Source organism: Mobula birostris, chromosome 32, assembly GCF_030028105.1.
Source record: "Mobula birostris isolate sMobBir1 chromosome 32, sMobBir1.hap1, whole genome shotgun sequence".
Classification (NCBI taxonomy): Eukaryota; Metazoa; Chordata; class Chondrichthyes; order Myliobatiformes; family Myliobatidae; genus Mobula; species Mobula birostris.
The window spans coordinates 3,037,596-3,065,220 of NC_092401.1; the positions used below are offsets into that span (position 1 = coordinate 3,037,596).

Here is a 27,625-nt window from a genome sequence, read left to right on the forward strand (position 1 = left end):
CAAATACAGACACTCCCCATCCATTACCCCACTCTGGAGAGGGGCTGAAGACCCACAGTCAGCATTTTAGAAACAGCTTCTTAACTCCGCCATCAGATTTCTGAATGGATAATGAAACCATTAACACCAGCTCAGTACTTGCACCTGCCGAAATTACCACCCCTTTTTCTCCCTCTTTCTCCCAACAACCAACGGTGGGGAATTTGAACTCTCACGTTTCAGCTATAGGGATTTCTATCTGTCTCCCTCTCCCTCCCGCTCTCAAATCTCTTACTATCTCTTTTTCCCGTTAGTCCTGCCGCAGGGTCTCGACCCGAAACGTCGAATGTACTTCTTCCTAGAGATGCTGCCTGGCCCGCTGCGTTCCACCAGCATTTTGTGTGTGTTGCTATCTGTCTGGAACTTGTGAAGTGCTGATGGTGTCTGTAGATAGTACCATAGCTCTCATTTTATGCTACTTATTTAATTTTTTAATATTTCTTATTATAATTTATAGTATATGCTGCCTACTGCACTGTATTGCTGCCACAAAACAACACATTTCAAGATACATGTCCAAGATAATAAACTTGCAGCTGAGGAAGAAAATACAGCGGCCAAATATTGACAAGCCCATGCGCTCTCTCGTGTTCTCTCTTCCTTCCGAATACAGGGATGTTCGAAGTGAAAGAAAGAGAATAAGGAGTTAATTCTCCCACCCCTTTGAGGGCTTCTCAACCTGAGCACAAGAGCAACTGTGGTCCTTCCTAAGCTCCCATGAACTACAAGATGACAGTGAGCAGATCATCTGCTTCTAGTGATATCAGTATAGAGATAAATATGGGACAGGAATTTAGGAAGAACCCATTTGCCCTTCCTCGAAATTCACTCTTATATCCTTCTCATCGGGTAGAGAGGACCTTAGGTTCAGTGTCTGCCAGTGCAGCACTTCCTCATCACCGAACTGGAGTGTGATGGATGGCCAAACCCAACTCTTCAGATATGGATACAGATTTAGTTATCACATGTACATGGAAGCACACAGTGAAATGCATCATTTGGGTTAACAACCAGCACACCCAGTGCTCGGCAGACCAACACAGACACAACGAGAAAAAAAGCAACAAAGCAAAACAAGCAACGTTCCTTCCTCCCTACCACCCACCCACGCACGCAAAATACAGTCTCCTAACCCCAGGACCTGCTGCCTTCTGCTCCAGCCTCCAGAGACTTGTGGATTCACAGACATTTGGGCTTCGATGCCCCCAGTGCTCTCAGAGAGATTCACTGACCCAGAGATTCGGTGATTAGGACAGAGTGCTCCGCCCTGACCCATAGCCAAGCAAAGAGGAGGACCCTGGCATTGTGGACGCTCACAACAACTGCAGCGGAAGTGTGTGTGGCCAAGGGTCAGAAACGGTACCTGAGCAACATCCGGCAGGCTTTACACGTCGTCGACTCATCAAACGAGTGCATCAGAAAGTCGTGGTTATTCGCCAAGCCATTATCGGGAAAGATGTTCGACCTGGAACGCATTTCAATTCTAAATCAATGTCAGGACTGCATTAGGATCACAGGGTGACTCTCCCCCCCACCCCCCCCCCCATCACCCCAACTCCCACCATATGGCGACTGCTCTGTTATTTTAAAAAAAACCATACCATGGAGAAAGCCATGTGAAACTTTAACTATTTTCATCATGCCCTCTTACATCCATTTTACACAAGAACCTTTCCAAAAGCCATGTATTTATCAGCTCCCTCCATCTAGTTTGCGTTGAATCTCCTTCCTCTGCCCTTCTGCACAGTGTGATCTGGACTAGAACACTTTAACTCTCATTGTCCCACCTTATTCCACTACCGCTCTTGCTTTGAAATACTTGAAAGACCATTCCACCTGCCTTCTTCAGCTTGCATTCTGTCCAGTCCCCCCTGGCCTTGTTCCTCATCTTTACCATTTTGCCACGTTTCCTCTACACCAGTTACCCCATGGCTGTCACAGAGTACGGAAACGACATCGACCATTTTATTCTCCGATCCTTGTCCTTCCCATTGCAGGAAAGAAGTGGAGGTTCTGGAGAGGGTACAGAAGAGGTTTACTGGCTTGCTGCCCGGTTTAGTGGCTATGAGTTATAAAGAAGGGTTGGGCAAACTTGGGTTATATTTTCTGAAGCATCAGAGGCTGAAGGTTAATGGAAGTTTATAACATTATGAGAGGCGTTGATAGGGCCTGTAATCAGAATGTTTTCCCCAGGCTGGAAATCTTAACTACTGGAGGACATGCATGTACAGTGAGGGGAAAAAGAGGTGTGTGGCACAAGCAACAGGAATTCTGCAGATGCTGGAAATTCAAGCAACACACATCAAAGTTGCTGGTGAACGCAGCAGGCCAGGCAGCATCTGTAGGAAGAGGTGTGTACAAGATTTTGTTTCACACAGGAAGCAGTGGGTGCCTGGAGTAAAAGATGCCAGGGTAGTGGTGGAAACAGACAAGATGGTGGCATTTCAATAAACCCATGAACAGGCAGAAAATGGAGGGATAGGTCTAGGCGCAGACAGAAGGGATTTATTTACTTTGGCATTAAATTTGGATAGGTATTATGGGCCGATGGGCCTGTTCCTTAAGACCAAAAGACATAGGAGCAGAATTAGGCCATTCAGCCCATTGAGTCTGCTCCACCATTCTATCATGCTGATTTATTTTCCCTCTGAACCTCATTCTACTGCCTCCCCTCTTTGACACTCTTACTGACCAAGAACCTATCAACCTCCGTTTTAAATATACCCAATGACTTGGCCTCCACAACCACCCTTGACAATGAATGCCGCAGATTTACCACATTCTGGCTAATGAAATTCCTCCTTATCTCTGTTCTAAAGAGAAGTCCTTGTACATTGAGCCTGTGCCCTCTAGTCTTCGACTTGACCACTTATAGAAAACATCCTTGCCATGTCCGCTCTATCTAGGCCTTTCAATATTTGATAGTTTTTAGTGATATTCCCCACTAATCTTCTAAACTCCAGTGTGTTCCTGTGCTGCACTTTTCTATGCTCTTGTTCTACACCCTATTCACATCAACTGCCTGTCATGACCACTCTGACAACATCACCCAAACCTATGCTCCCCAGATGAGCTTACAACTCTGGGATCACCATCACTTGAAAATTCCCCTCCAATCTGCACACCATTCCCGTGTCAGAATATGTTGGTGCTCCTTCACCGTTACTCCCTGCGGGATCACCTTCATCACAAGCACTGCATTGGTTCAAGAAGGCAGCTCACAATCATTCTCTCAGGCTGTTAGGGATAGACAAGGCCTTGCCAGCAGCACCACACATACTTATAGAAAATATGTTTTATATAGTATATTAAAGATATATAAAATATATTAATTTGAGCATATGCCCATAAACACGTCTACATTTCCTTAAACACTTACCTCTATGGCCATACATCGACTCACTCTGTCCATGTTCTGTGTTACAGTCTTTGTAGGAGAGGTTCACTGGCTTTCTTAATCCTGTTTCACCTTCCAGTTATATTGCAGTTCTGTACCTTCAGTTATCTTGTGATTCCCTCTCTTAACTCTATTTATCCTCTGACCCATATCCTCATCTAATAAATTTCCACTAATCCCTGTGTTAAAAGCACTAATTACATTTGTGTCCATGTCTCCTTAGAGCACAACTTGACGTATTGCTCCTTTCTCAGTCTGACGGCGAGTCCCAGACCGAATACATTGACCGTTTCCTTCCCCACATACGCTGCCTAACCGGAGGAGTGTTTCCTCCTGAGCAATTTGTCTTTTCATTTCGCATTTCCAGCAACTGCAGTCTTACTTTTATTGATATTCATTGACTGGTGAAATTTTGACAATCATTTGTGTATTAAAGAGTTTGCTGTGATTAAGATCCTATCTCTAATTTAAGGACCACAATGTCCTTGATTCTCACACACGTTGCTCTGTCTCTGACTTAGATTTTTGATTAGGTTCCCTGGCCGACTCAAGCTTCTGTTCACAGGGTCTCCCGGCCAAGTCAGTGAAGCGCATCTCTCCAGCGCTTGGAACTACCCTGGTGAACAAGTGCTCATCTGATGCTAATATAGCTCTGGGCATTCAGAGTTTGGAGTATAATTCCGGCGTCATTCTGTATGGAGTCTCTGATCCTCCTCCTCATGGAATGCGTGCATTTCCCCTGGGTGCTACAATCTCCTCCCAGATTAGGTTAAGGTTAATTGGAGTTGTAGTGTTACGGGGCAGCATAGCTCGAAGGACCCTAAGGGCCTATTCCGTACTGTATCACTATGTGAAACAAACAAACAAATAGATACACAAATAAAATCTCTATGGGGATGAGGATGCTAGATCTCCTTCCAACACCACAGACATGACTCTGTGCTCCTACTGAGAACTATTGCTGGACCTTTGTTACTGTACCCACTGTAATGTTGAACTTACAAAGCCATTTCGAACTGTTCCAGCCACTTCTTCTTCAGCTCTCGGGTCTTGAAGAAGAACTCGTAGCCATGTTGCCGGTGTGTGTCAATGAGGAGGAACATATGGCTCCACTAGTCAAGGGCACAGAAAACATACAGAGTGTCAGTTATGCTGGAAGAAAGACATATCTGGATATTTCACAGCTTGGTATGGTTACTGCTCTGCCCACGACTGCCAGAAACTGCAGAGAGCCAGGCACACAGCCTAGTGCATCATGAAAACTAGTCTCCCCTTCATGAGTTCTGTCTACACTTCTGACTGCTTTGGGAAAGTAGGCAACCCAATCAAAGACCCCTCCCACCTCACTCATTGTCTGTTCTCCTTGTTTTCCTCAAGGAAGGTTCTACCCATAAAGGTTCAAAGGTTCATGTTATTGTCAAAGTATGCATGTACAATACATCTCAGATATTTGTCTTCTCCAGATAGCCATAAAATACAGAAAAACCTTGGGAGTGGATAAGAAAAGCCATCACTGCCCTCCCAACACTGAAAAGAATAAGAAAGAAAATTCCAAACCACCAATTCCCAGCCCCCTCCCTCACAAAAAATGAAGATAACATCAAATCACTAGCCACTTCCCTTGCAGAAAAAAAGACATTTTGAGCTTATGTACGAGATAGATGAACAGACCTCTAATGCAGTAAAGATGATCTCTTGATCTGACAATTTACCTTTGCACCTTATTGTCTCTCTGCACTGCACTTCCCCTGTAACTGTAATGTTATACAGTGAACCCCATTAATTGGTTAATCAGGGCAGCACTTATTTGGGACAACTCTTAAAGAACAAAAACAAATGCAGAAAATAGCTGGAATCTCCTTGTTTATTTGGGACATGATGCCACCTAATTGTGACTAACTAATTGAGATAGAAGATGAACAGTTTCTAAATAGCAACACACATCAAAGTTGCTGGTGAACGCAGCAGGCCAGGCAGCATCTCTAGGAAGAGGTGCAGTCGACGTTTCAGGCCGAGACCTGTCATAGTGTTGGTTGTGTGCATGTCATGTGACCATTACTATACCATGTTTAGAGCAAACAGTTTTTAATAGCATCAGTTGCATATATGTGTTTTCAAAACACAGTGATTTTTGTCACTGATGGTTGGCAAGTAATAAGCAGTAAGACAATGCAGAACTGTTTAGCTCACTACAGTTTCAAGCATTCAGGCTTGGAGGTGCCAGAAACAGCTGGGATTGAAAATGAAATGAGTTCACTGCTTTGTAGAAGCTACAATGAATTTGAAGGTATTAGCAATCATCTTGAACGTTACAATGAAAATGAAGATTTGGAGGATGCAGTCATTGATAGCATTGTATGAAGGCAGACCATTATCAGAACGAGATATCTGTGCAGGTTTTGTTCTTTTACAGTTAATCAAAAAAGCATGGCACGATACACTGGGTGAATTCCTCCATCCAGAACTATTAGCAACTAATACAGGGTACACAGTTTTATAGTACTGTAGTAGAGTTGATGGTGTTCAACTTTATTCTGTATTTTATTTAAATACATAATTTGTTACTCAGTTAATATTAGTTTGTCTTTTTTATACTTTTTAAACTATTTCCAAGAAACTTTGGCTAATTGAGGCAGCTGCTTAATTGGGTGAACATGTACTGGTCTTGCTGTGTCTGAATTAACTTGAATCCACTGCATTTTCATCCTGTTATCACTTTTCTTTTGTACTACCACGATTTACTGATGTGGTGAAGTGATCTATACGGATGGCGTGCAAAACAAAGTTTTATCAATGTATCTCAGTACATGAGACAACAATAAACCAATTACCTGTTCAAAATACCTCAGGTCACAACCCAGGAGCAAGTCTGAACCAAGGTACCTCATCTATCACCATTGTACTTATTAACCAACACCAACCCTCAGGTTAAAAAAAATCCCTCGATTTTTTAAATTTCCAAGCTTATTTTCAATACATTCAATCTCTTCCCTTCCAAATCTCTAATCATGTTTCCAATCCTCTGGGGGTGAAAACAGGAAACAAAATGATTATAATGCTGATGACATTCTGCCCATCAAATCTGTGATGGCTTCCTCGTCCCGTAGGCCCAATGTTTCAGGGGAGCCCCTGCATTTTATTTCCCTTCAAGTATCTATCCAATTCCTTTCTAAGTCTTCTGACGAACTTCATTTCCACAACCATTCAATCTCCAATTTCTAAGATGCTTCAGTTTATAAATTTCTCTATAGCTTCCCGTGAACTCAATGCTACCCCATTTCTGGCTTGCTGCTCATCGCCAGACTTAATCGTTCAGCAGTCAAAGCTCTAAGGTCAGCAATTCTACCCAGGTCCTCTTCAATTCGTCATCCACCTCCTTTAAGATGCCACCTAAAGGCTTCGTCAAAGACAAAGCACTTAGTCTCCTGCTAAATATCTCCTTATTTGCATCTATTTTTTTCCAGCACTGTCATGGAGTGTTTGTGTTGAAGGAAATGCCATGGCAACCTCTCCAAGCAGAGATAAATGTCTCATTGATCTGTCAAGTGGCATTTCATCAGGGACAGACGTTGGTCAAGCTGATGGTAGGAACTCAAAAAGGATGGTAAAATATCTATTTCCTTATGATATACAACAGAGGCCATTCCACCCGCAGGTTCCATGCCAGTACACATTGCAATTCCATTCTCCCACTAACTCTCCCTATAACATATCCTCCTTGCATTCCAGCAGGTGAAGGAGAATCCATTCAGCATTATGGCAAGGAGTGTCAGTCCCAAAACCATTCGCATCCATCACTATGACAGTAAATTTGCCTGCACCAAGCCACTGCCTTAGCCCTTGACCATTTTCATCATTCCTTCTTGGAAAGGTGCAGATTACTGGGTAATGGGATCGATGATAGCCATAGAATCATAGAGAACTACAGTGCCGAAAAGGCCCTTCGACCCATCTAACCCATGCTGAACTACTATTTTGGCCAGTCCCATTGAACTGAATCTGGACCATAGCCCTCTTGTCCTTGTACTTACTCAAATTTCTATTTAATGCTGAAATCAAACTCCCATCCACCACTCCTGCTGGCAGCTCGATCCACACTCTCACCACTCTCTGAGTGAAGAAGTTTCCCCTCGTGTTCCCCTTAAACATTTCACCTTTCACCCTTAACCCAGTTCTAGTTTCACCCAACCTCAGGGGAAAAAGTCTGCATTTACCCTATCTATATTCCTCATAATTTTGTATACCCTAATAAGATCTCCCTTCATTCTCTTATGCTCTAGGAAATAAAGACCTAATCTATTCAACCCTTCCTTATAACTCACAGCTTAAGTCCCAGCAACAACCTTGTAAATTTTCTCTCTACTCTTGCAATCTTATTGATATCTTTCCTATACGAACATGATCAGAACTGCAAGCAATGCTCCAAATGATATACAAAATAGTCCAAAAAGCACTCCAAACTCAACATATACAAGTTCACCATAACATCCCAACTCTGGTACTTAATTCATTGAACTATGAAAGCCAATGTGCCAAAAACTCTCTTTACAACCCTACCTACCTGTGACACCACTTTCAAGGAATTATGAATCTGTTTTCTCTGATCTCTCTCTTCTACCACACTCCTTAATGCCCTATCTTTCACAGTGTAAGACTTACCTGGCTGGTCCTACCAAACTGCAACACCTTGCACTGTCTGCATTCAATTCCAACTTGTGTTAGATGTCAGCTGCCATCAGCTCAATTTATCGTTCGGCTTCCAGTGGACACCAGAGATGTTAAAGGGATCTCCCACACTCTCAAGGACACTAACCACTCATTCTCAATAATCCTGGTTAGCTAGACTTTCCACCCCAGAATATCATTTTCTCCTGCCAATGAGCTTTTGAATTTATCATGGGAGGACTGAAGGGTCATCAGGAAGGGTTCACACTCAACAGTCATACCTTTTTGCTATCTTTGCTGGACATTGGGTCATCTTTTATCTGGTAAAAGCCCAGATCAATTATTTCTTTCATTTCGTAGTTCTCTCCTTTACGTTTGCAGATAATGACGGCTTTGTCAAACAGGAACGCGTACCTGCGAAAAAGAAGAGCTGCTTACTTAATGATAGCAATACACCAACTGTCAAACACTGATGCCACACTTTTCTTGAAAATTTGCATATAATTATTGTTTGTTATGTTCTGCGTGTGAAATCTGCTTATTAGATGCCATGAGCCTGCGATGCTGCTGCAGGTAAGATTTTTAGGGCGACATGATGGAATAGCGGTTAACATAAAACTTCTGCAGAACCAGCGACCAGGGATCTCTGTCTGTAAGGAGTTTGTACGTTCTCCCTGTTGGTTCTCTCCAGGTGCTCCGGTTTCCTCCCACATTCCAAAGACATATGGGAAGGGTTTGGATCAGTGCAAAGGTTCCCAACTTTTTCTATGTCATGGACTCCGGCCATTAATCGAGAGGTCTGTGGAGCCCAGAATGGGAACTCCTGGGTCAGTGAGTTGTGAGCACGTTACTTTGGCGCTGGAATTGTGGGATCCCTCGCAGGCTCACTGATTTGACACAAAAGACATGTTTCACTGTGTGGTTTGATATACACATTATAAATAAAGTTATTCTTTTAATTACCCCTATTCATGCATGTACTTGTGCATATGACAATAGACCTGACTTTGACTTTTATCATGCAGAACTAGCTTGTTACGTCCATGACAATTCAAAAAATTGTTGTTGAGCTTAGTCCCACCTTCTAGCATGGAAACCGAAGCCCTGTAGCTCACAACTCCTTAAATATAGAACCAAATACTTCTTAAGTGTGAGGAGGTTGTCGGGATTTGTCACCCTTCAATGCAGCAAGTTGCTGGTGGTTGCCAGTCCCCGGCAGAGCCATTGGCTACCTCACTTGGCCTTCCAGCGCCTTGTCTGTCCTTTACCCAGTTCTGGAACCACAGCACAATCAGTGTATTCGAAATTTACTTATATTCATGTTAGGGATTCTGCTCTGCTACACACTCGTAAAACAAATCCTTAGCCATTTTGAATCACTCCAGGACCTCTGGTGAATGAGCTCCCACAGTGCTGTTAGGGAGGGAGAACCAATAATGATGGAAATATGGCGATTCATTTACTGAGAAGCAGAACAAATCCAGTTCCTCAAGTAGTACCATGCAGCAAACCCCTAGCTTAACCACGGGACAATTTACTATGACCAGTTGGTGGGTCCTTGGACTGTGGGAGGAAGCAGAGCACCCAGAAGAAAGCCGTGCAATCGGGGGAGAACGTACAAACTCCTGACAGACAGCGGTGGGAATTGTACCTGGGGCGCTGGTACTGCGAAGCGTTGTGCTAACCACTACGCTTCAGTGTTGCCCCAAGTCCCGAAAGAGCACAACCCTCACTTTGAACAACAAAACCGTAGCTGCCTTCACAAGTTAATGGCTGAATCTTACTTGTCCTGAACTACGTTTTCCTGCCAAGTCCCAATAGCCATTAATTTCTTTGTAGCTCAAAATAATTTCAGCATTTAGTATAACTAGTGACCCTTCATCCACAGCTCTCAGAATAAAGAATTCCAAAGGTTTGCAAGGCACTGGGAGAACATGGAGCAGTCTAGCACTGGGACAGGCCCCTTGGCACACAATGTCTGTGCCTACCATGATGCCAAATGAAATGATTCCCATCTGGCTGTACAGGGTCCATATCCCTCCATTTCCTTCACGTTAATGTGCTGGTCTAAATGCCTCTTAGGTGCTTCTGTTGTGACCTCCTCCTCTACGATGCCCACCATTCTCTGCCTTATGAAACTTACCCTGTGCATCTCCCTTAAACTTCCCCTCTCTCACCTTAACTCCATGAAACTTACCCTGCGCATCTCCCTTAAACTTCCCCTCTCTCTCCTTAAATCCATGTCCTTTAATACTTTTACCATGGGAAAGAGACTGACTATCTATTCCACCTATGCACCTCATAATTTTATGAACTTCTATCAAGTCTCCACTCCGCCTCCAGAGAAAATAATCCAAGTTTGCCCAACCAGTCATTTTAATCCAGGCTGGATTAGAGAACCATCTTTCTTTCCTTTCCAAAGCCTCCACATCCCTCTTGTACCAGGGTGAGCAGAACTGTTCACGGTACTCCAAATGAGTTCTAGCCAAAGCTAAAAAAACGTCAACACGACTTCTCTATTTTTCTACTCAGTTCTTCCTCATTTCAACATTAAGGTGCCACCTGTAAAACTGAAGGCTGTCTGATCTAAAATCCCTCTTTATTATCTCTTGTATGTCTGTGAAGATGGAACTGTTTATTAGCACTGTTGGTGTTAAAGGAACAACTTCAAGGAATGCCAACCCCTTGTCTTATTTGAAGTGTGAAACTCTGCAAAAGTTTGTAGCAGAGAGGATGTGCAAAGTCTCGGAGGGATTTGAAAGCAGGGATGGAGATATTGAATGAAATAGAAAGTGTTCAAGACCATCAGCGGATCAGGCGACACCGATGGTGCCACGGCAGCGTAGCAGTTAACACAATGCTATTACAGCTCGGGGCATCAAAGCTCAGAGTCCAATTCCAACATCATCTGTGAGGTGTCCTCCCCATGGAATGTGTGGGTTTCCCCAGGTGCTCCAGTTTCTGCCCACCATCCAAAGATCTACCAACAGGTCATTGTAAATTGTCCTGTGACTAGGCTAGGGGTTAAATCAGGGGCTGCTGGGTGGTGCGGTTCAAAAGGCCAGAGGTCCTGTTCTACACTGTACGCCAGTAAATAAATAAATAATAGAAACAAGTACCGTTCCAGAAATCTTCCTCAGGTTTCTACATTTCATTAAGGACAGCATGGGAAGGAATATGTCATTCAGCAAGTATCAGGTCACAATCCACTGGCAAACCTGAACCAGATTCCCATCACCTATCAGCACAGGATGAGTATGCCACAGTTCTTATCAACTTCATTAAAACCTGTGTGGATGAGTGTCTGCCTACGAAAACTTGCTGTACATTCCCAAACCAAAAGCTGTGGATGAACCAGGAGGTTGGTCATCTGCTGAAGTCTAGATCTGGGGCATTCAAGTCTGGTGACCCAGGTCTGTACAAGAAAACCTGGTATCACTTGCGGAGGGCTATTTAAAGAGTGAAGGAACAATTCTGAGTGAGGTTGGAGGCGACATTAGATGCACGTCAACTCTGGCAGGGTTTGCAGGACATTAGTTCCAACAAAGCAAAGCCCAATAGCGATGCTTCACTACCAGATGAACTGAACACCTTCTATGCCCGCTTTGAAAGGGAGATTATAACTACAGCTGAAGATCCCTGCAACACCCGGTGACCCTGCGATCTCTGTCTCAGATGCTGATGTTTGGCAGTCTTTAAGGAAGGTGAACTCTCGCAAGACGGCAAGCCCTTGATGGAGTACCTGGGAAGGCTCTGAAAATTTGTGCCAACCAACTGGCGGGAGTATTCAAGGACATTTTCAACCTCGGACTGTACATTTGGCAGTTCCCACCTGCTTCAAAAAGGCAACAATTATACTAGTGCCTAAGAAGAGTAGTGTGAGCTGCCTTAATGATTATTATCCAGTGGCACTCACATTCACAGTGAGGAAATCCTTTGAGGGGTTGGTCATGGCTAGAATGAACTCCTGCCTCAGCAAGGGCCTGAGCCCACTACAGTTCGCCTATCACCATTTTAGGTCTACAGCAGATAGAATCTCAATGGCTCTTCACACGGCCTTAGATCACGTGAACAATACAAATACCTGTGTCAGGATGCTGTTCGTTGGTGAACTACAGAACTTGGGCCTCTGTACCTCCTTCTGCAATTGGAGCCTCAACTTCCTGACTGGAAGACCACAAACTATAACCATATAACCATATTACAATTACAGCACAGAAACAGGCCATCTCAGCCCTTCTAGACCTTGCCGAACTCTTACTCTCACCTAGTCCCACTGACCTGCACTCAGCCCATAACCCTCCATTCCTTTCCTGTCCATATAGCTATCCAATTTAACTTTAAACGACAACATCGAACCTGCCTCAACCACTTCTGCTGGAAGCTCGTTCCACACAGCTACCACTCTCTGAGTAAAGAAGTTCCCCCTCATGTTACCCCTAAACTTTTGCCCTTTAACTCTCAACTCACGTCCTCTTGTTTGAATCTCCCCCACTCTCAATGGAAAAAGCCTATCCACGCCAACCCTATCTATCCCCCTCATAACTTTAAATACCTCTATCAAGTCTCCCCTCAACCTTCTACGCTCCAAAGAATAAAGACCTAACTTGTTCAACCTTTCTCTGTAACTTAGGTGATGAAACCCAGGTAACATTCTCATAAATCTTCTCTGGACCCTCTCTATTTTGTTGACATCTTTCCTATAATTCGGTAACCAAAACTGTACATAATACTCCAAATTCGGCCTTACCAATGCCTTGTACAATTTTAGCATTACATCCCAACTCCTATACTCAATGCTCTGATTTATAAAGGCCAGCATACCAAAAACTTTCTTCACCATCCTATCCACATGAGATTCCACCTTCAGGGAACTATGCACCATTATTCCTAGATCCCTCTGTTCTACTGCATTCTTCAATGCCTTACCATTTACCATGTATGTCCTATTTTGATTAGTCCTACCAAAATGTAGCACCTCACATTTATCAGCATTAAACTCCATCTGCCATCTTTCAGCCCACTCTTCTAACTGGCCTAAATCTCTCTGCAAGCTTTGAAAACCTACTTCATTATCCACAACTCCACCTATCTTAGTATCATCTGCATACTTACTCATCCAATTTACCACCCCACCATCCAGATCATTAATGTATATGACAAACAACATTGGACCCAGTACAGATCCCTGAGGTACACCACTAGTCCACGGCCTCCAATCTGACAAACAGTTATCCATCACTACTCTCTGGCGTATCCCATCCAGCCACTGCTGAATCCATTTTACTACTTCAATATTAATACCTAACTGTGCGGATTAATGATAATATCTCCTGCTCACTGACGATCAACACTGGGGTGTGTGTTTAGCCCACTGCTCTACTCTCTCTAAACCCACGAGTGTGTGGCTAGGTACAGCTCAAGCACTGTCTATACATTTACTGATGACACAACCATTGTTGGTAGAATCTCAGACAGAGATGAGAGGGCGTACAGGAGTGAGATAGATCAGCTGGTAGAGTGGTGTCGCAGCAACAATCTTGCACTCAATGTCAGTAAGACGAAAGAGCTGATGGTGGATTTCAGGATGGGTAAGATGAAGGAACACAAACCTATCCTCATAGAGGGACTAGAAGTGGAGAGAGTGGGTAATTTCAAGTTCTTGGGTGTCAAGATCTCTAAGGATCTAACCTGGTCCCAACATATTAACGCAGCTATAAAGAAGGCAAGACAGAAGCTACATTTCGTTAGGCGTTTGAAGAGATTCAGCTTGTCTCCTAAAATGCTTGAAAACTATAAATGTACTGTGGAGAGCATTCTGACAGGCTGCATTACTGTCTGCTGTGTATGTGGTGGAGGGGTGGGAGCTACTGCACAGGACTGAAAGAAGCTACAGAAAGTTGTAAAGTTAGTCAGCTCCATCTTGGGTACTAATCTCTGTAGTATCCAAGACATCTTCAAGGTGCCTCAGAAAGCTGGTGTCCGTTATTAAGGACCCCCAGCACCCAGGACCCTCTTCTCATTGTTACCGTCAACTAGGAGATACAAAAACCTGAAGCCACACACTCAGCAATTCAGGAACAGCTTCTTCCCCTCTGTCATTACGATTCCAAAATGGACATTGAAGCCATGAATACCACCACACTTTTTTAATGTATATTATTCCTGTTTTTGCACTTAAACTATTCAATATACATATATACTTATTGTTATTTATCGCTATTTATTTATTTTGTGTATATCTGTATTTCATTGCACTGTTGCTACTAAGTTAACAAATTTCATGACAAATGCTGATGATATTAAACCTGATTCCATACTTATTCACAACAAATGCCTTCATTTTAAAATTCTCACTCCGATTTTCAATCCATGGGGACTCTTCCCGCCAGCTCTCTGGACTACTTATGCTCCTATATTTTATGCTCTTATGCTCTTCAGGACTGGGAGGGAAGGGGGCAGAAGTTAGAGCAAGAAAGTGGGTGGAGGGTTAGGAGTACAACTTAGCAGGTGATAGGTGTGATGAGGTGAGGGGGAAGGTGGGTGAGCTGGGGAGGGGGGATAGGTGTGACGAGGTGAGGGAGAAGGTGGGTGAGCTGGGGAGAGGGGGATAGGTGTGACGAGGTGAGGGGGAAGGTGGGTGAGTTGGAAAGGGGAATAGGTGTGATGAAGTGAGGGGGAAGGTGGGTGAGCTGGGGAGGGGGGATAGGTGTGACGAGGTGAGGGGGAAGGTGGGTGAGTTGGGGAGAGGGGGGATAGGTGTGATGAGGTGAGGGGGAAGGTGGGTGAGTTGGAGGGGGGATAGGTGTGACGAGGTGAGGAGAGGTGGGTAGGTTGGGGGGATAGGTGTGACGAGGTGAGGGGGAAGGTGGGTGAGCTGGGGAGAGGGGGATAGGTGTGATGAGGTGAGGGGGAAGGTGGGTGAGTTGGAGGGGGGATAGGTGTGACGAGGTGAGGGGAGGTGGGTGAGCTGGGGAGGGGGAAGGTGGGTGAGTTGGGGAGGGGGATAGGTGTGATGAAGTGAGGGGGAAGGTGGGTGAGCTGGGGAGAGGGGGATAGGTGTGATGAGGTGAGGGGGAAGGTGGGTGAGTTGGGGAGAGGGGGGATAGGTGTGATGAGGTGAGGGGGAAGGTGGGTGAGTTGGAGGGGGGATAGGTGTGACGAGGTGAGGAGAGGTGGGTAGGTTGGGGGGATAGGTGTGACGAGGTGAGGGGGAAGGTGGGTGAGCTGGGGAGAGGGGGATAGGTGTGATGAGGTGAGGGGGAAGGTGGGTGAGTTGGAGGGGGGATAGGTGTGACGAGGTGAGGGGAGGTGGGTGAGCTGGGGAGGGGGAAGGTGGGTGAGTTGGGGAGGGGGATAGGTGTGACAAGGTGAGGGGGAAGGTGGGTGAGCTGGGGAGAGGGGGATAGGTGTGATGAGGTGAGGGGGAAGGTGGGTGAGTTGGAGGGGGGATAGGTGTGACGAGGTGAGGGGAGGTGGGTAGGTTGGGGAGGGGGATAGGTGTGACGAGGTGAGGAGAAGTGGGTGAGTTGGAGGGGGGGATAGGTGTGACGAGGTGAGGGGGAAGATGGGAGGGTTGGAGGGGGGGATAGGTGTGACGAGGTGAGGAGGAAGGTGGGAGGGTTGGGGAGGGGGGATGAATTAAGAAGCTGAGAGTTGATGGGTGGAAGTCAAAGACCGCAACATTCTTCCAGAACATTCTTCATTCTGTAGGACTCGATTTACCTGTCCTGCTTGGAACGTTTGTCCACAGTCATTAGCCGGAGCTCCCCGTCCATCTTGGGCCGTCCATAATTGGCCAAGGATTGGTTCTAGGTCAGAATTAAAACAACAGTGAACAAGAGAATTGCGCCAGAGTCCAGCATTCCCAGTTACGTGGAGGATGCATCAAGTCCCGTGCACAATTCCGGTGGCCCATTCCAAAAACCCTATCAGTGACGTTAATGAGATCAGACCCAGTCAGCATGCCAGCACTCCCACACTCCCATCACTTCATCAAAAACTTTCCCTACCTTCCAAATACACACAATGGGCACGAGATGTGTTGGAATAGTAAAACATAAGAAATTGGAAATTGAAGCAATAGCAGGCCATTCAGCCCTGGGTGCCTGCTAACCCATTCAATAAGGCTTTGCTGATTTTTTTGCCAAAGTGCTATCTTCCTGCATGATTCCCATTTGCCTTGATTCACTTAACACTCAAAATATCTGTTGATCTGTCTTGAACACAGCAATCAAATGAAAGTTAGCTACATATGAAAGTTTTGGTTGTAGAACTTCAAAGATGCAGCATCCTTATAGATAAGGAATTTATTTTTCATTTTTTCATGCAGGGTACATTTTGTGTATTTAAAATTTCAGTAGTATATGAGTAAACTTGTAACTGTATTGTTTGAGCAAAAGTGCTTCATTTAAATAATTAATTCTGGGTTATATGTAAAACTGCATTAATTGCATAAATCTTCACAATACCACGTGACACTGCGTGCCTCACTTAAAGTAAACTCAAAGTCAGACACACATTCACGGACTGCTGTATCTTCCTTTGAATAAGTTTAATGTTTTGAGGTTACGAAACATAACAGTTTGACGTACTTCTTTTCAAACGGGGAGACCTGGCTCTCGATACACCAATGAAGAAAAGCTCTACTCGCTTGTTATCTTGTCAAGCACACTTACATTTGCTGGTTTCTGCAACTATCCAACGAGGTGACACAGCTGGTAACACCTCTACCTGACAGTGCCAGAGTGCCAGAGCACGCGGGTTCAATTCTGACCTCTGGAACTGACTGCAGGAGTTTGCATGATTTCCAAGTTCCAGGATGGATTATATCCAGCGTTGTGGTTTTCTGAAACTCTCCATAGTGTACGGGTTAGTGTCTCGGTGACAGTGTGGGTGAGTGTGTGGGTGAATATGTAGGTGAGTGTGTGGGAGACTGTGTGGGCAAGTGTGTGGGTGAGTGTGTAGGTGAATGTGTGGGTGACGGTGTGGGTGAGTGTGTGGGTGAGTGTGTAGTTGAGTGTGTAGGTGAGTGTGTGGGTGACTGTGTGGGCAAGTGTGTAGGTGAGTGTGAGCGTGAAGTGAGTGTGTGGGGGTGTGTGGGTGAGTGTGAGGATAAGTGTGAGGGTGAGTGTGTCAGTGAGTGTGAGGGTGAGTGTGTGGATATGTCTGTAGGTGAGTGTGTGGGTGAGTGTGAGGATAAGGGTGAGGATGAGTGAGTATGTCAGTGAGTGTGTCGTTGAGTGTGTGGATATGTCTGTAGGTGAGTTTTCGGTAAGTGTGAGGGTAAGTAGAAGAATCGGAAGAGATTGTGTGGAGATTTTTTAAAAACAGTGGTGATGTGATGCTGGGTGGTGCGGCCCTTTGGGCCGGAAGCTCGTATTCCACGCAGTTCCTCTCCGTAAATAATCACTCCACAAAGATAAGGGCCATTCAGTCAGTCAGCGCCCTGCTCGTTTCCCAGGGTCTCTCCCGTTTTATAACTGTCAGGGCTGAGGAGACACGTGAAGAGTGTGATTGCAGAATGCTCATTAATCCCTCGATGCTGGAGGTGTGTGACCTCTGATCAGCTGGACATGATTAACCTTTCCCCGTGCACGCAAACTCACCAGGTTTTCTATTGAACACTGGAAGCTGGTGATCTGCTTGAGAGTTTCACTGTCCCTTTTCACTTCATTCACACACTGGGCTAAATCCTGAAGGAAAGGCAAAGGGCGAAGATAAACCAAAGGTGAGAAAATCTGCAGATGCTGGAAATCTAGCAACACACATAAAATGCCGGAGGAACTCAGCAGGCCAGGCAGCATCCATGGATAAAAGTAAACCATTGATGTTTCAGGCCAAGACCCTTCCTCTGGACTGGAAAAAAAGACCTTTGACACAAAAGAGTCTTTTTCTATATATGTATACTGTATGCATGCACAAACACGCACGCACACACACATCATATATGTAAATTTATTTCTTTATTTAACCTGATTTTAATTCTTTAAACTTATCCCCGCTCACCTTAAGTGCATGTCCTCTAGTATTAGACATTTCAATCCTGGAAAAACAATACTGTCTGTCTACTCTGTCTATGCCTCTCATAATCTAATATTCCTCCATTAGATCTCCCCTCAAACACAAAAAGTGATCCAATAACCCCCACTCACCCTCATGGAATCCAAAGCCATTCTCAGGTTGTCCTTATCTCTGGGGTCAGTGGTGTGCTTCACTAACTCCTGTAGGAAGACATTGGTGAGATTGCGATCAGTAACGTTAGTTTGTTGCTTTTGGGTCTCTCAGTCCTGCCCAAAATGGAAACACATATGCCCTTCCCTCTCCAGCACTGAGGCAGAATCCTAGGGCAGTACAGAAAGTTTTTCCAAGTCAGATATCATCCTGACAGGGAAACTCTATGGATTCCCATGTGTCCACATGCAAAATGAGAGGAAACACCTTCACCACAGAAAATGAGCAGTTCAACAAAATATTTCAAAACCAACTTTTCAACTGGATGAACATTAAATATTGGCCTTGAAATCAAGGGTCAATTGTTGAGAATTAAAGTTCTAAAAGTAAAGTTCCCCTCCTGAAGCTTGATGTACTGGTCCAGAGTTTCATGTCTAGATGGGGTTCACCAAAAAGATCTACATTCATGAACACAGACCCCGGCAGATATAGCAGATGAGGTTTCTACACAAAAAAAAGGTTCACAAGAGAACTAGAGATGACATACTGGCTGATTATCCCATCAAAAGGCACAAGGATTTCTTAATGCCTCCCACAGCTGACTGCAGGTCAGCAGAGAGTCTAGTGAATAATATTCTTCTAAACTGTTGGTAGGCTTGTGGTATACCTGGCAAATTCTAATATCTCCACATCAGAATTCATGAACAAACAATACAAGGAATAAAGAGAAGTTAAGCAGAACCAGCGGGTGGAGGTACTAAAACTGGTCAGTACGGGAGCTGGGACGCATTATAGGTAGTCAGTATTACCGGTGGAAGGTATAATACCGGTCGTTGTTGAAGGAGGGAAATATTAACAGTGGCCATTCGAGGATCCCATCTGTGATTCTCTTAGCCATTTTCCAATCAAGGTATCTATCAAAATGATCAGATAGCTGAGGGGTTAACACTGGCCATTATTGGAGAAGGGAAACACTAATGGGTCAGTAAAGGAGAAGGGAAGTATTATCACTAGAGGTGGGAGGTACAGCTTGTGGTCAGAGTCACACACGAGAGATATTCTCAGGGTTTCCGGTTTAACTTTTTGTCAATCCTCACCTGCAGTAAGAGATGATATTTGAGGACTCTTTGCATAGGCACCATCAACAGATCTCGAAGGGTGAATCTTCCATTGTTAGCCCGTTTGGAGCATTCCTGTAAACACATTCTGTCAGTCACTCTTCCTTTCTTTATTCACCGAGACACAGTGTGGAACAGGGCCTTGCAGCCCTTCGAGCTGCACCACCCAGCAATCCCCCAATTCATTCTGAGCCTAACCATGAGGCAATTCACAATGACGACCAACTGATAGGTCTTTGGACTGTGGGGAAAGCTTGAGCAGCTGGAGAAAACCAACGTGGTCGTGGGAGAACATACAAACGTACAAAGTGATGGTTGGCATAGATTTGATGGGCTGAGGGTCTCTTTCACTGCAGTCTAACTTTATGATTCTCTATCAGTCAGTTAATATAACCACTGCCCTATAGTATGCCCGGGTTTTCAGTGGTTACCGAACTTCACCTTGTTCCAGAGTCTTAAAGGAATTCAGCATCACAGAATATAAACACAAGAGGTTCTGCAGATGCTGAAAATCCTGAGTAAAACACACAAAATTCTGGAGGATCTCAGCAAGTCGGGCAAAGGGAATAAACTTTTCAGGTTGAGACACTTCAGCATGGAACACCTGAATTTCCCAGTCACCATCCCCTTGCACCACCACACAATCCCGAGCCACGAGACCAGAAAATTCTGGCTAAAATTCCATAGGTGAGAAAAGTGTCAATGAATGAAAATATTATCAAGGAAGAACTGCAACTTCCGAAGGCTCCCACCTCCAATTTCAACCGTATGTCTTCCCTCGTGCTTGCAATCCTGTCCAGGTGCTTTGTGGCTGCCTCAACCTGGCTGCAGTACCTTCCATACAGAAGCAACCTTCAAACAAACAAAGGATAGTGGTCAGTCCTGCTCCAGTTCTCAATGAGTATTACTTACTCGTTATTATTATTAATTATCAAAATTATTATTAATTATCAAAAGGCAGAGGTAGCGCCTGCTTGAAAGTTACAGCAGCTACTCGGGTAATCTGACTGATTCCTTTATCAAGCTATTGACACACAAGGTTCTGCAGATGCTGGAAATATTTAAGATTCAAGTACATTTATTATCAAAGAAAGTATAAATTATACAACCTTGAGATTTGCTTGCTCACGGGGCAGCCACACACACAACATAAGGGGGAGCTCAACAACTCAAGCAGCCTCTACAGAGGGGAACTGATGCAGAGTCTCAGCTTGAAACATCGTCTGTTTATTCTCCTCTATAGATGCTGCTTGACCTGCTGAGTTCCTCCAGCATTTTGTGTGTGTTGCTCCTTTAATGAGCCTTATTGTTTTCACAAATTGGCTTTATTTATTTATTGAGATACAGTGCAGAAAAGGGCCTTCCAGCCCTTCAAACCACGCTGCCCAGCAAGCCCCAATTTAATCCTAGCCTGCCTAAAGATGGGACAATTTACAAAGACCAATTAACCTACTAGCCGGTAGGTCTTTGGACTGTGGGAGGAAACTGGAGCAGCCAGAGAACACCCACGCGGTCACAGGGAGAATGTACAAACTCCTCACAGCCAGTGGTGGGAACTGAACCCGGGTCACCTGCTCTGTAAAGGGTTGTGCTATCCACTACACAGAAACCCAAGAGAATGCAAACATCCGCTGGCCAAACAGTTATGTCAGTTATCATATCAAGGATCAGTGTTATTTCCCATACCTGCTGCAGCATAACGGGTACATAGCATCAGAAAGCAGTATTCAGAAGCACAATTATACAAGAAAAGACACTGTTGGAACATAAACGTCCATTTCGGTGCAAAGTGATCAAAGTGGTTATTGTGTTGCTGAAGTGTACAGATTAGGGTTTTGCTGGTTACATATATTAGGAATTTGTCCTGGTGAGCTGGCACGACATGCAATAATTAAACACCATTTAACAATTATAAAGAATAAGAGAAGACAGTACTGTCTAAGGTATGTATATATAGCGAGGGAGCCGGAGACTTATGCACAGTACTGTGTTTGACAACGTGGAGTGAGAAGCTAGTTTGTAAGGATGGCAAGAGCAAAGGATGTTGGGAATGGCGAGGGTGGAGTGCTGTGGGACAGGTGGAAGAGTAGGGGGTGCCAGTGGCAAGGGATGGCTCGGGTGCAGACACACCCAGCCCTGAGACACCAGCCGAGGTCATTTGATTCCTAACAATTGGTTTACCTCTCCTTCCCCATTTCCCAACCATGATTTCCCTTTCCCTGTCCCCTTCCCACTCTCAGTCCACAATAGAGACCCATATCAGAATCAGGTTTATCATCACTCACATGTGTCATGAAATTTGGTTTTCTTTTGTGGTATCAGGACAGTGCAATACATAAAATGACTTAGAACTGTGCAGTCTAGCTAAAGTACTGTATATAAAATAAAGTTAGAGGTTAATCTATGGATATGGAATAAAATATAGATAAAGAAATGCCAGTATATATTTACAATGCAGATATAAATAGTGTTTTAAAGTTTCTGCAGTTCAGTGACTGAGACAGAGGAGTGTGGGGTGGCAAACCTGATTGTTGATTACACTAACTACCTGGGGGAATAAACTTTTAAATTTTTGTTTCAATATCCTTATGGTGCTTTCTGGAAGTGAGCTTCTGTAAAAAGAAGTTTGGTGGGTGTCCACAATGATACTTCCTGCCCTCCTATTTATCCTGGACACATACAAATCCGGCAGTGATGGCAGACTGCAGACGATGGCTTTTCCTGCTGACCTGACAGTCACTGTAGTTTTTGTACATTGTGAGAGGGTGCAAACATGGATGGTTAAAATGAAATGCTGGAAATGCTCAGTAGGCTGGCAAGAAAGAGAAATATTTCAGGCTGTCAGTATTAAATGGAGTTTAAGATCTCTGGATGATCATTGACCTGAAACATTATCTCTGTTTCTCTCTCCATGGATGCTGCCTGATCTGCTGCGAATCACAAGGATTTTCAGGTTTCGTGTCTGCCTCCTTAAGCTTAGAACATTCTGAAGCACGCTACAGCCAGTGATACCTTGTACTTTCCGAGTGTCACCAGTGTCGGAAACGTTGCAGCCAATGTAAGCACGTACTGTAATATTCCCACAAAATGCAACAATAGTGATGCTGTAATTACATATGGCCCGATCTGTCTGGGTGAAGTGTAGAACAAAAGTTTGTCTCTGTATCTTGGTACCTATAACAATAACAAGCCAATCCCAGTCAGAAGCATGCTGTTATTGTGTATTAGTTGTAAGGAGCACTGTTGAGAAGTTCCATGTTCTTCCTCCAACCAGCAGAAAGTCATCTCTCGACCCTGCATTTCAAAAATGCATTTTGTGTTTACTTGTATCAGGTCCTCCCCAAATCCCATAACCGTCTTCCTACATTGGGAAAAATAGTTTTTCATATTTGCTACAAACTACAAGTTCTGGGCCATTATTTTAAATCCAGGAATGTGGCTCTGAAACCACAATTTTCCAGGTTAAATGTGCCATGTACTGCAAATGGACTGTGGTTCTGTGCCGGAGTCCCAGCTAGGATCAGTGGAATGCAGGAGGTGAGGAGAGAAAGGTTGAAGGATGGTAATGCAGGACAGAGAGAAGTTACTTACACTCAGCAGCCAGTTTATTAGTTGCTCCTGCACGCCTGCTCGTTAACGCAAATATCTAATCAGGTGGCAGCAACTCAGTGCATAAAAGCTTACAGACATGGTCAAGAAGTTCAGTTGCTGTTCAGACCAAATATCAGAATGGGGAAGAAATATGATTGAAATATCTATGACTGTGGAATGATTGTTGCTGGTTTGACTATCTCAACAATTCCTTGGGATTTTCATGCACAACAGTCCGTAGAGTTTACAGAAAATGATGCAAAAATGAGAAAACATCAGAGAGCAGCAGTTCTGTGGGTGAAAACACCTTGTTAATGAGACAGGTCGGAGGAGAATGGTCAGATTGGCTCAATCTGACGGGAAGGTGACAGTAATTCAAGTAACCACACGTTACAACAGTGGTGTGTAGAAGGGTATCTCTGAACACACAACACATTGAGCCTTGAAGTGGTTGGGCTACAGCAGCAGAAGACTATGAACATACACTCCGTGGCCTCTTTGTTGGGCACAGAAGGTACCCAATAAAATGGCCACTGAGTGTAAACTTCAAAGGCAACAGCGAACAAAGGAAGCCCACATTGAAATGCTCGCATCTCCTCAAACCTTCACCTGTGGAAAGGATTAGATTCATTTCAGCATTACTGGTCTGTCACATGCTCACCTTTTCTTGTAGTTATTGAAGATTTCATAGAGGTTCTGGGCATCATTTAAGGTGATAGAGGTTTGGATTTCTTCTGATAAAGACTTGTGCACGTTCAACAATTTCTGTAGAGTCAAGACAGATGTAAAATTACTGGATGATTCACTGTTAATGTTTCCTGCTCCAGGTACCTTAGCAATCTGACTCAGTATCAATGTACAGAAAAAGTACAAGGTCATACAAACTCAGATAAACAGCCCCACTTGTCTCCTCCATTATGATTAAGAAGGTAAGGATGGTGGTGAATATTGGCAGCTCAGGTTGAGGTGTTTGATATTGTGGTGTTCACCAAGGCTTGCAAACGTTTCATCACCAGTTGAGGTGACATCCTCAGTGCACAACTGCTGGTGCTTCTCTTTCTGGCAGTGCTTGCCTTTATAGAGGCCCCTGTTCATTTGCCTCGGTCCTGATTGGCTATCCCTTCAGTTGACCTTTGATTTCTCTCCTAATAACTCCGTAAACAACCATATCAAAATAGACGTAATCTATTAACCCGTAAGAGCCAAAGAAATGCGAGCCAATAGAAATCAAAGGTCAACTGAAGGGGTAGCCAATCAGGACTGAGGCAGAGGAATGGGGGCTGATATAAATGCGAATGCTCCCAGAGAGGAACACCAACAACTGCGCACTGAGGACATCACCGCGACTGGTGATGAAACGTCTGCAAGCTCTGCCAAGCTCACCGAACACCGCGGCGTCAAAGAACTGATGGATGTCTGTTGACCATTTATAGTATTGGTTCTCTGCCTCCTCACCCACCTGGTTTGCCCTACACGTGACTGTAGACTCTCCAGAGGGCCTGGCTGTTAACTGCTTTTAGTTCGGAGTCAGTGGTGATAGGCATCAAGACAACATAATAACTTTGTTTTACTTCAGAGATACAGCAGGGTAGTAGGCCTTTCTGCACCACCAATACATCCACGTGACCAATTAACCAACTAACCGGTGTGCTTTCGGAATGTGGGAGGAAGCCAGAGCACCAAGAGGAAACCCACACGGTCACAGGGTGAACGTACACAACCTGCACGGTCACAGGGTGAAAGTACAGAACCCGCACGGTCACGGGGTGAACGTACAGAACCCACATGGTCACGGGGTGAACGTACAGAACCCGCACGGTCACGGGGTGAACGTACAGAACCCGCTAACCGCTATGATACCGTGCTGTCCAATCTCCTCCCGAGTGGAATGAGGTGTCAATCAATGAGCAGAATAATGGCTACCTGAGTACCTAATGGAAGTTATTTCTTCAAGTAGGAACAGGCCACTGATCCAGAGACACGGGTATGAACTAAAGCTGGGTGACGTTGTGATACAGCAGGCTGTACTGTCGTCTCTCAGATCCGAAAACCCAGACTACCATGGTATGGAGTTTACAGACCGTCCCCATGACAAACCCAGACTACCATGGTATGGAGTTTACAGACCCTCGTCATGACAAACCCAGACTACCATGGTATGGAGTTTATAGACCGTCCCCATGACAAACCCAGACTACCATGGTATGGAGTTTACAGACCCTCCCCATGACAAACCCAGACTACCATGGTATGGAGTTTACAGACCCTCGTCATGACAAACCCAGACTACCATGGTATGGAGTTTACAGACCCTCGTCATGACAAACCCAGACTACCATGGTATGGAGTTTATAGACCGTCCCCATGACAAACCCAGACTACCATGGTATGGAGTTTACAGACCCTCCCCATGACAAACCCAGACTACCATGGTATGGAGTTTACAGACCCTCGTCATGACAAACCCAGACTACCATGGTATGGAGTTTACAGACCGTCCCCATGACAAACCCAGACTACCATGGTATGGAGTTTACAGACCCTCGTCATGACAAACCCAGACTACCATGGTATGGAGTTTATAGACCGTCCCCATGACAAACCCAGACTACCATGGTATGGAGTTTATAGACCGTCCCCATGACAAACCCAGACTACCATGGTATGGAGTTTACAGACCCTCCCCATGACAAACCCAGACTACCATGGTATGGAGTTTACAGACCCTCGTCATGACAAACCCAGACTACCATGGTATGGAGTTTCAGACCCTCCCCATGACAAACCCAGACTACCATGGTATGGAGTTTCAGACCCTCCCCGTGACAAACCCAGACTACCATGTTATGGAGGTTACAGACCGTCCTCATGACAAACCCAGACTACCATGGTATGGAGTTTCAGACCCTCCCCATGACAAACCCAGACTACCATGGTATGGAGTTTACAGACCCTCCCCATGACAAACCCAGACTACCATGGTATAGAGTTCACAGACCCTCCCCATGACAAACCCAGACTACCATGGTATGGAGTTTACAGACCCTCCCCATGACTCTGTGGGTATCCTCCAGGTGTTTTGGTTCCCTCCCACATCCCAACCCCATGTTGATTAATTGACGCCTGTTAGTTGGCCTTAGTGCAGTTTTGTTCTGGAGAATTGAAGGGAATTGAAGGGTATCAGCTAGTTCAATGTTTAAAGTAAATTCATTAACAACTACATATATATCACTTTATACAACAATGAGATTGTGTACACTCAGTAAATCCAATGAAACACAATAGAGTCAATGAGTGGCCACACCCAGCAGGGCCGACTAATAACCAATGTGCAAAGGACAACAAACTGCAAGTACACAAAAGAAAAAAATAATAAATATTCAGAACATGAGGTGAAGAGTCTTTGAAAGAGAGCCCATAGGTTGTGGGATCAGTTCAGTAATGAAGCAAGTGAAGTTGAGTGAAGTTATCCCCTTTGGTTCAAGAGACCAATGGCTGAGGGGTAATAACTGTTCTTGAACCTGGTGATGTGGGACCTGAGGCTCTTGTATCTTCTACCTGATGGCAGCAGCAAGAAAAGTGCATGACCTGGGTGGGTGGGCATCCTTGATATGTGCTGCTTTCCTATCGCAAAACTCTATGTGGATTTGCTTAGAGGTGGGGAAGACTTTAACCGTGATGGTCTGGTCCATATCCACAATCAAGAGCATTGGTGTTTCCATACCAGGTTATGATGCAGCCAGTCAATAAACTGTCTAATACACATCTATAGAAGTTATAGCTGCCATAGCAAATCTTTGCAAATTTCTAAGGAAGTAGAAGCATAGCTGTGCCTTCGTCACAGTTACAATTATGTACTGGGCCCAGGACAGATTCTCTGAAGTGATAACACGGAGGAATTTAATGTTGCTGATCCTCTGCACCTCTGATCCCATGATAAGGACTGGTTCATGGGCCTCTAGTTCCCTTCCGCTCAAGTCAATAATCAGCTTTGGTCTTGCTGACATTGGGTGAGAGGTTGTTGTGGCACCACTCAGCCAGATTTTAATCTCCCTCCTATGTGCTGATTCACCACCACCTTTGATTCATTAATGATAGCGCGGTTGTCAGCAAACTTAAATATGGCATTGGAGCTGTGATTAGTCACACAGTCAAAAGTATAAAGCAAGTAGAGCAGGGGGCTAAACATACAGCCTTGTGGAGATTGTGGAGGAGATGTTGCCAATCCAAACTGATTGGGGTCTACAAATGAAGAAATTGAGGATCTAATTGCACAAGGAGGTATTGAGGCCAAAGCCTTGAAGGTTATTGAGTAGTTTTGATGGGATGATAGTATTGAATGGTGAGCTGTAGTCAATAATGAGCATCCTGGTGTAGGCACCTTTACAGTCCAGATGTTCCAGGTTGAGTAGAGAGCCAGTAAAATGGCATCTGCTATGGACCTGCTGTGCTGGTAGGCAAATTGGAGCGGACTCAAGTCACTTCTTCGGCAGGAGTTGATATGTTTCACCACCAACCTCAAAAACACTTCATCACAGTGGGTGTAAGTGTTTCTGTACGATAGTTCTTGAGGCAGGTTACCACGTTCTTCTTAGGCACCAGTATAGTTGAAGTCTGCTTGAAGCAGGTGGATACCCCAAAC

General features: G+C 44.6%; 1 protein-coding gene across 1 annotated transcript in view; it reads right to left on the reverse strand.

Moving 5' to 3' along the window:
* The window catches only part of LOC140191234 (proto-oncogene vav-like), a 185,487-nt gene that overhangs the window by 32,857 nt on the left and 125,005 nt on the right, over window positions 1–27,625 (reverse strand). Inside the window, exons 8-16 of the mRNA XM_072248435.1 lie at window positions 23,645–23,748; window positions 20,145–20,244; window positions 19,372–19,467; window positions 18,256–18,324; window positions 17,710–17,796; window positions 15,827–15,912; window positions 8,383–8,515; window positions 4,439–4,548; window positions 1,403–1,504 (exon numbers count right to left, since the gene is read on the reverse strand). Coding sequence (XP_072104536.1) covers window positions 1,403–1,504; window positions 4,439–4,548; window positions 8,383–8,515; window positions 15,827–15,912; window positions 17,710–17,796; window positions 18,256–18,324; window positions 19,372–19,467; window positions 20,145–20,244; window positions 23,645–23,748 — 887 coding nt within the window. The remainder of the gene's footprint in view (window positions 1–1,402; window positions 1,505–4,438; window positions 4,549–8,382; window positions 8,516–15,826; window positions 15,913–17,709; window positions 17,797–18,255; window positions 18,325–19,371; window positions 19,468–20,144; window positions 20,245–23,644; window positions 23,749–27,625) is intronic.